This window comes from Abramis brama, assembly GCF_963993115.1.
Source record: "Abramis brama genome assembly, chromosome: 2".
In the NCBI taxonomy this organism is placed as follows: Eukaryota; Metazoa; Chordata; class Actinopteri; order Cypriniformes; family Leuciscidae; genus Abramis; species Abramis brama.
Window position 1 is genome coordinate 36,656,804 of NC_139964.1, and position 9,284 is coordinate 36,666,087.

At 35.6% G+C, this 9,284-nt stretch overlaps 2 protein-coding genes across 3 annotated transcripts in view; one reads left to right on the forward strand and one right to left on the reverse strand.

The window, feature by feature from the left end:
- Window positions 1-427: 427 nt before the first annotated feature.
- On the reverse strand, window positions 428-3,088 carry LOC311078320 (uncharacterized protein). The gene is made up of 2 exons (XM_084107067.1): window positions 2,870-3,088; window positions 428-2,039 (listed from the first exon to the last, which is right to left on the reverse strand). The coding sequence occupies exons 1-2, from the start codon at window positions 2,941-2,943 to the stop codon at window positions 1,391-1,393; spliced, it is 723 nt and encodes a 240-aa protein (XP_083963193.1). The 5' UTR covers window positions 2,944-3,088; the 3' UTR covers window positions 428-1,390.
- A 4,410-nt stretch (window positions 3,089-7,498) lies between these two features.
- cntf (ciliary neurotrophic factor) overlaps window positions 7,499-9,284 on the forward strand; it is a 3,402-nt gene continuing 1,616 nt past the window's right edge. Inside the window, exons 1-3 of one of the 2 annotated variants that reach the window (XM_084105170.1) lie at window positions 7,499-7,640; window positions 7,728-7,857; window positions 8,729-9,022. In XM_084105170.1, the coding sequence (XP_083961296.1) occupies window positions 7,747-7,857; window positions 8,729-9,022 (405 nt within the window). In that variant the 5' untranslated portion in view covers window positions 7,499-7,640; window positions 7,728-7,746. The remainder of the gene's footprint in view (window positions 7,641-7,727; window positions 7,858-8,728; window positions 9,023-9,284) is intronic. The other variant, XM_084105171.1, reaches the window with a different exon arrangement.

Below are 9,284 nucleotides of genomic sequence, written 5' to 3' on the forward strand. Positions count from 1 at the left end.
AGTCTGTGTGTTTAAAGCCATTGTGTAAGCAAAGTTGTGCCATCATGTGGCTTGAATTGGTACTGTAGAAACTAGGGATGCATCCATATTACAGATGAGCTGATAATTATTGTCATTTTATGGTCCATCCATGTTAAAATTCTATTCTATTTTGTCCAAAGTTCAAAATTAAATCCTAAAAACAAATCAATTTTTTCAAATGTAACAAGTGAATTTAGGCATCACAATAAAAAATGATTCATTTAGAAATTTGCTAAATATTACATGTAACAGTGTTATTAAAATAGCATTTTTAAAGATTAACTTTAAGTGAGAATATAATGATGATGAAGGTGACACAAATGGTGGAAACAAACTAAATATACAATATTAGCTGACATACACTACCATTTAATAGTTTGGGGTCGTAAGATTTTTTGTTTTTGAAGAAGTCTCATGCTCACCAAGGCTGCATTTATTTGATACAGTGATAACAGTAATATTGTGAAATATTAGTTCATTTTAACAACTTTTCTATTTTAAAATGTCATTTATTCCTGTGATGGCAAAGCTGATCAGCATCATTACTCCAGTCTTCAGTGTCACATGATCCTTCAGAAATCATTCTGATTTGCTGATTTGCTGCTCAAGAAACATTTCTTGTTAATATTAATGTTGAAAATTTTGTTTGGTTTTTTGAACCTGTAATACAATTTTTTCAAGATTCGTATATGAATAAGTTTAAAATAACAGCATTTATTTGAAATATAAAGTTTTGTAACATTATTTATAAATGTCTTTACTGTCACTGTTGACCAAATTAAAGCATCCTTACTGAATAAAACATACTACTTACTTTCCACACACACACACAAAAAAAAATCTTACTGACTCCAAACTTGTGAACGTACAGTAAGCGTATACCTAATTTGTTCATGCCAATTTTATGGGGGGAAAAATGTTCTATCACCAGTAAGAGATACTACACAAATACATTGTGCATCCCTAGTAGAAATAAACCACAATAGCTCAAGTGAAAAAGAGAAACTTTGAAAGAAGTTTGAACATTAACATACACTACAGTATATTTTTTTTAAATCATAAGGCAACAAACATGTATGCGAATTTACATTTATTGTTTCAAAACCTTAGAACTAATGTAAGATAAAAAGTTTTTTTGGAAACTACAGACCTAAATAAATGACATCTATTTCTTATATTTGTTAGAGTCTCTTCTTGCATTGACCACATCGCCATTTGTCTTAATGACCTCTGGAAAAAGTCTTACACATTTTACAGACTGATGATGTTATTAGTAGCATATTAATTCAATAAATATAACACACAGCATCGTGACTGTTTTTCACATAAAAGTGAGTCGTTGCCCAATTTATGAGCATTATAATGTCTTTTAGGGGTGTGAGAGTCTGGCATACTGCTTGAGTGCACGTTTTGGTGGAATGAGAGAATCGTTCACCCCCACTCTTCTTTTCTTTCGCTGTTCATTGTCTTTCTCTCCGTCTGGGTCTGTGTCTTCCACACAAGAAGCCGGCGGATCACGATTATGTGAACCTGCAACATTATCATCGTCTTTTGGTCCATTAGCAGAGGTGACCACACAGTTACTCTGCAGATCGCTGTCATGTGCGAACTTGCAGCGGCTTCCAAAGCGGCAGCGACCATCCTTCCTGTAGGCCACACAAATGCGCTTACCGCCAATCTGGGTGGGGCGAGCTTGTAAAGTAAGAGGTACATGTTTTTGCAGAACATTCAGTCTTTCCTCAGCCATTACTTTGAAGGGGTTGGCAAACACACTGCTGCCTGTAAGCGCTCCACCCGAGCTGGAGCCTCCCAGAGGTGGAGGCGGGAGCTTGTGAGTGTGAGGACGGAGGGACGGGGTCAGCAAGGACTCAGAAAAGGAGCGATTGGCAGTAGGTGAGGCCTCCTCTTGATCCTCGTTCTCTGGACCAGATTCAGACTCACTGGAAGGCGACTCCGACTCCAACAGGAAATTACGGCTTTTTGCCTCCTGTACAGCACAATCCGTCTTTTTGAAGGACCTAAGCAGGAATAATTAAAGATGTTTATTTAAAAAGTGATACTTGATCCTTCTCAGCTCATTAAAGGAATAGTGTACCCATTTTTTTATTCATGTGAATGGTGACCATTCTGTCAAAAATTCTCACTTCTCAGTTTATTAAAGGTGTAGTTTGCACAAAAAACGAACAACAAAAATCTGTCACTTTTTCATAGTCTTTTGAAACCCCTCACTTTCTTCATTGGTACACCATTTATATATATATATATATATATATATATATATATATATATATATATATATATATATATATATATATATATATGAAGAGTTCAGATGCAAAAGCCTCTAAGGGCCATCTGAAATTTTCTTCTAGAATGATAATTTTAATCAAGCTCGTATATTTAAGTTCAACAATTTCACTTAAATGGCAATGCAAATTACCTATTAATTGTCATTTAAGTGAAATTACTGAACTTAAATATACAAGCTTTATAAAAATTATCATTCTAGAAGAAAATTTCAGATGGCACTTAGAGGCTTTTGCATCTGAACTCTTCATATATATATATATATATATATATATATATATATATATTTTTTTTTTTTTTTTTTTTTTTTGCACATAGGAATGAACGTCCTATGGGTTTGTAATTACATGAGAGTAACGTTAAGTAGGCTAAATTATGACGATTATTTTTATTTTTTTATTTTTGAGAGAACTATTCTTTTAGTTTTCGACTGTGGAAAGATGCTACTCCTCACACTTGGCATTCTTTTAAATGAAAAACACCTATACTGATTTAAAAAGTATGGATAATGTATTTGTCTAGTGAATAATGAATTACTTACTCCTTCTGATAGTCTTCTCCCTTCTCTTCATCCTCTGACTCGGATGATACCCCGTATCCCACAAGCGAATTCATATCCACTCAAATATCGGTTAATGACAACTGTGATACAAAACCGTTCAAATACTTGTCAATATGAATCGTTTTTGAAGATTAAATTATCAGTCGTTTATTAATCCGGATGTCAGAGTTTCTTCTTGGTTCCCAAACAGATTGTCGTGGAAAGAAAAAGTAATGTGCCACCGCGAGGCGCGGAATGGTATCGCGACAGTGATATCGGCATATGAGCAGAAGTGGTGTGGAAAAAATATACCTAGCATTTTAAAATCTGAACAACGTGCCTAAACAAATGCACTAAATTACAGATTCACACTGGGGATTTCACAATGAGAATATCAGTGTTTAATTGTTAACTAAAACTATGGCTATTAAAAAATCTAAACGTTTTATCAGATTTTAAAATATATATAATTTGAAGTACTAAAATTCAGTGATGGGGACGAGACCGCCTATGCCGAGTCCGAGTCAAGACCGAGTCTTTGAGAAAGCAAGTCCGAGTCGAGACCGAGTCTTTAGGAGTCGAGAGTCGAGACCAAGACCATAAAAACATGTCAGTTTTCATATTCATGATTTAATATCACCCCAGTTAATAATCAACAGTTAGGCCTACAGACTAAGCTAGATTGGGATTTGTTTAGAGGAGCAGTCTTAACGTCTTAATATGGACTATGCTTTTAGCCTACTATCATTAAAAAAATCCCTACCACATGCATTATCTTCTGCCTATTTTTCTAAACTGCTTCAACAGTGCTGCTCTGTCATCAACATGTTAAGCCCACCCTGACTTTTTTAATCATAGTTAGGACATGCAGAGCAAATTAAAATTTTCTAGTGGTATGTATTCTAGTGGACTAGTGATGGGGACGAGACCGCCTATGCCGAGTCGTGACCGAGTCTTTGAAGGAACAAGTCCGAGTCGAGTCCGAGAAAGCAGAAATCGGTCTCGAGACCGGACTCGAGTACTACATCACTACTAAAATTAAACAAACTGAAATATGAAAATAAAATTTAAAATAGAAAAATTATTTTTTTTAACGTAAAATAAAATCTAATAAAAATGGCAAAGCACATATAGCTGTCACAATGTTATGTCTTGTCTGCACCTGTTCTTGTTAATCCCTGATTAGTTAATCTTCCTCCACCTGTGTCTAGTTCCTGATTTCACCCTGTGTATTTATACTCCCTGTTCTGTTCAGTCCCTTGTCGGTTCTCGTTAATGTTAGTTGTGTTTGTGTTTATCCTGTCTGAGTTTTACCAGTAAACATTGTGTTATACCCTCATCTTTGTTTTGTGCCTTCAACTACCACCACATCATTACAATAGCCTAACAGTAGGGGAGAGCGGGGCACAAAGTAACGCTTTTTGACTTTCTCAGTTTGTGTAAATCTACTTATGGTTCAGAGTATTTATTTTTTCCCACATTAATTTCCCACATGTCTAGTACAATTATATGGTTTTGTTTTATTAATACAGTATATACTTTTTTTCTGGATATACCCCGAAAGAATGGAAGTGAAATGTGACAACATGCCCCATAGGTGGGGTACATTGTAACATGTGAGGGGCACATTGTAACATGACATATGACAGCTTAAAATGTTATCTGATCTAATAAAAAAAATATACAAGACAAACTAAAATATTTTCTAAATAAAATACAATTAAAAAAACTTTTTCATATAAAATAATGGCAATTTTTAATAATTAAATATAAACTCATTTTTGAGTTTTGACTACAAACACAGGAAAACACAGCTATACAACATAGTTCAAAACAAATAAATAATTAGTCATTTCTGAACATTGACTCTCAGTCTTTATTCACCTTTTTCTCACGTTTTTCTCAATAAAATTAATAAAACTATAGAATATAATAGCATATTTCTAATAGGGGCACATTGTAACGCAGTGTTACAACATGCCCCGCCTGCACAACTGGGATTTAAACCCTGCTAGTGTCTTCTGCTAGTTAGCGAAGCATTAAAGAACTATCTCAACTGTTAAATAACATATTGGAGATTAAAATAATATCAGATTTGTCTCATTTTAAATAAACACAAAAAATAGAGATGAAAAATTAACTTAAGAAAGAAATTTACTTTTGTTATGGTTTAATAAATGTCTATGGATATCTTCCAAAAAAAAAACAAATTTTGGCGCAATTTTTTCTCTATATAGTGTTGATATGGCAACTAGTAAATACACCAAGTTTCGTCATCCTAGCTTGTGTGGAAGTATTTAAAACAAGTGTGTTACGTTGTGCCCCGCGCTCCCCTAGGGCTGCTCAAATTTTAATTAAAACTGAAAGTGTAAAATAAAAGCCAATTCAAAATATTAATAATTACTGCAATGTATAAATAATACTAAAATAACACTGGGATATACAAGTCTTTTCAAACAGACCTAATGTGGTGATGGACATAGGCATCATTTGGTTTCCATGGGACATGTCACTTTTTACTAAGGACTATTTTGTCCCCACCACTTCGCGGAACAGCTTGCAGGATGCATTCATCTAATACAGAAGAAGCATATTATCCATCTATACTGGATCCAATAAATGAACAGTGTTACAAAGTTTAAGATGAGCGTTTTCGTTGCAGCTGTTATCAGTGGAGGAAGGAATATGGCAACAGCATAGCTATATCTTCTCTCATGCACAGTCTGCAAGCAGACACATGTTCTGATCTATCTTTTCCACAGCTGTAGCAACTTTATAGTGAAACTGCAAAAAAAGTTTCACATGCAGCTCTTAATATGCATCCACTGACTGACTGATAGCATATGCACATATGCAAAAATAAAAGATATACATTTAAATTATAAATGTCACTTTATTTGATCATTTGCAGGGATGTATTAACGACAATGGGTACGTACAACCCGGGAATATGTGTTCACTGCCTATTCAAGAGACCCCTCCAATAGGGCCCTCAGACTACTAGAGCAAATACTCTACTACCAGTTTACAGACCAATACATTGTTTTATTGTTTTATTGTTTTATTAGGATCCCCATTAGCGGCCCATTTAATGGCAGCTAATCTTCCTGGGGTCCTCTTGAAAATATTCACAACATAAAATTACACAAAGCAATAACAACACAAATTACAATCAAGAGAATTCAAACATTGCAATTACATTCAAAATATTACCAAGTGAAAGAACATGACAATTTCCAGCTTTCACGAGGTCATTTGCAGCAGTTCCTGGGTTACTGTCCTCTTAAATTTGTATCTGTTCTGAATTCTGCGTGATGAGACAGAGAGTCGATTCCAAATAGATATTGCTCTGTAAAGTGATGTGCGTTTCAGAAAATTTGTCCTGGGAAGCGGAAGTTTTATGTCACCACCTAGTGCCTGCCTGGTGGCATATAGGTGTCCACTTCCTACAAAAACAAGCTGCTCAGAGAGAAACTGTGGCTGTTTCATAAATACTGCTATTCACAGACTGCTATTCATTTACATCACAGACTATTATTTAAGATAATGACAAAATTTGTGGATAACCTAATTATATGCATATTAATATGTTACAACTTGTATAAAAGGAGGGTTATAGCAAGTAATTCTGAAAAATTGATTTCCACAATAAAATTCATGCACAATTTACAATGTCCATGTTTTCTATTAATGTCACACCTGGTATTTTTAACAACAACACTCTTGACACTATAGATCACACAAGGGATGGGTGTAGATTCCTATTTCCCCATATCAGACAAATATGGGACTATTGTATACGTTTGAGACACACATATCGCAAATAAATGACGCATGAGTTACAGAAAGATATTCATTATTTTTTATACACTTCCTGGCGTCCCCTATTGTAAAAAGGGGAGTTGAAGGCACTGATAAGCTTAGAAAAATAGAAAAGTGAAATAACACCCTGCAACCTTCCTTGACCTCAATTCCTTTTGTGTTCATGTAGTAACAAAAAGGCTGCCGACCACAGATTTAGGCAGAATTAAAATGGCCATTCACAAAAAGTTTAATTTAATTATGTTTTCTGACACCAATTAAAGTAGCCTATAGTTTTTCTGTATTTAAATAGGAATATCTTGTCATGACTTAATTTAAGCAACTTGCAACAACATAAATTAGTGTATTTTCTTTATAAAAAGAATCAGCTTTTACATGAATACGTCCTCAGAATTCTGGACTCGGTTCTTTGTATGATTTCTTTAAAGTTTACATTGCTACTTACTTAAACATCCTATTAATCCAACAGACAAAAACTTAACATCATATGTGATGCTCAAAATTCACATTTGAGGTATGATTGATTCTGTGCAATTCAAGTTTGAATTCCCACATTCCCAATTTTACTCATAAACCAAAATCTGCTTTTCTGAAAACCAATAGGAAATTCCAGAGGCTCGAAAATGATCCTGATCTTAAAGCACACAGCTCTATTGAGTGTTTTTTCCTTTTATTTGTTTATATTTTCCAGTTTGCATAGGTATTACACGGTGGGTCCATGAAGAACTCTAGGCCAATGAAATTCCGTCTTGATATTCCCAGCCCCTCAAACGCACCACGTTCCCATAAGGAGGCGGAGTCACGGGCAATTCAGAGCTACATCTTCAGTTCAAAGGGGTGAGCAGCGTTTCTGGAAGTTTTGCGAGATAGTTGGCCACAGTGAAATAACTGCGAATATATAAGAAGGAGTGAGAAACAGCGCCCGATGATCGCCATTCAACATCTATAGGTAGCCTACGGTAGTGTATGGGGATAGTATAAACAAGAACATGCTGATTTATTCCTGCTGTTGATTCAAACGTTATTTTTCAAATAGTAGGTGTTTTTGAGTATAAATGGCTGGCAGAGGTGCAAACGGTCGTCATGGGTTGCGGGGCCACGCAGGGAGAACCGCAGCTCTAGCCCGGCTTCTTCATAAGGAATGCGTTCAGCTCCTGGAGGCATACGTGAGTCTCAAAAATAGAGCTTATTTATACAGAACCAATCTGATTATTATATTTAACTGTTGAGTCTTTCCTAATTATGGTCTGGTGGTGTGTGACGCAAACTGAAATCTGCGACATCATGACATTTAGCAAGTTAAAAGAATGTGTGGAGGAGGCGGCAAATGAATTTTGTTAGGAGTGACAGCGTTGTCTGTGCTATCCAAGACTTGCCGGTGCGCGCAGGGGAATGTGTTTCTGGATCAGGCTATTGTTCCAGTAATAATTTTTTTTTTTTGGTTACCTGCCAAATTGTTCAGGTCCACCACCTCCTTGTTGTTTTCCATGAATGTTCAAACGTACTTTGAAGTTTCGGCTTGCTTCTTGGGGAAAAGTAGCCTGACTCGTGGGAGCGGTTTGTAATGTAATGGAGTCTTTTTGTAATGTAATGGAGTCTCTTTTGAAATAGGTGAGCAACATTTGTTCACTATTCACCCTAATATGAGCTGCTCTGCTGAGGACCAGCCTGGCTTCAGAGGGTGCTACATTATTAATTAGTGACTTAATAATATGCCAACTAGCCTACATGCTTCAGTGGGCATTAGACTTTCAGGCTAAAGCTGAGGCTAAAATATAGTGAGTTTTTTATTAAAAAAAAAATAGTATTTTTTCAAAAAGTTAGAAACTTTTTGGGAGTTTTAAATAAGTTTAGGTGACCTTTGGAAATTGTGTGTTGACTGTATAAGGAATAAGTTTACTTGCCTCTATCTTTTATTATTTTTAATTGCTGCTTTTACTCCCTGTCATGTTTAGCCTACTACATGTTTGTTTACAATTTCTTCCATCTGGCGATTCCTTGTAACCACAACTCATTTCCTTTTGTCTTCCCATTTAGAGAAACAGTGAATCACTGCCGTCCTCACCGGTTGCCGGAGATTATTTAGTATCCATTCCTCCGTTGGTTCCTCAGCTGTCAGATGCTGAAAAAATATCTATCCTGCACGCTGCACTCAAGGAGTGTCTGCGACTTCTGGAAGATGTCATTACCCGGGAGGATGCAGATTTTTCCGATGAAGACAGCGAGTATAGGAGAAAACGGAAAACTGTGAGGGATCGTCTGGGACACCTGTTGGCAAGCACAGAGCAGCTACTAGTGGATGGCCAGAAATTTGAAGCTGAAGTTAAAGAGGTGCTGGAGTTAACATGTCTAGCACGCCATTTTAAATATAATGTTTTCTCATAAATGTAAACAGGGTTTGAAATGTACTTTTTCCCTTACTGGCCAATTTGGCTACTAGTTATCAGCCATTCAGAACTTCTACTAGCCAAAGAAAAAAAGTAGAAGAAATAAACCAGATTAACTATGTCACACCTTATATAATATATATATATATATATATATATATATATACATACACACACACACACAGGATTTGAAATTATCTAATTCA

Excerpts from the sequence above, each read along its gene's own strand:
- LOC311078320 (XM_084107067.1), bottom strand. The coding sequence starts at position 2,943 with ATGAATTCGCTTGTGGGATACGGGGTATCATCCGAGTCAGAGGATGAA. Across the intron at positions 2,040-2,869 it reads GGAGAAGACTATCAGAAGGA|GTCCTTCAAAAAGACGGATT; the intron begins GTAAGTAATTCA and ends ATTCCTGCTTAG.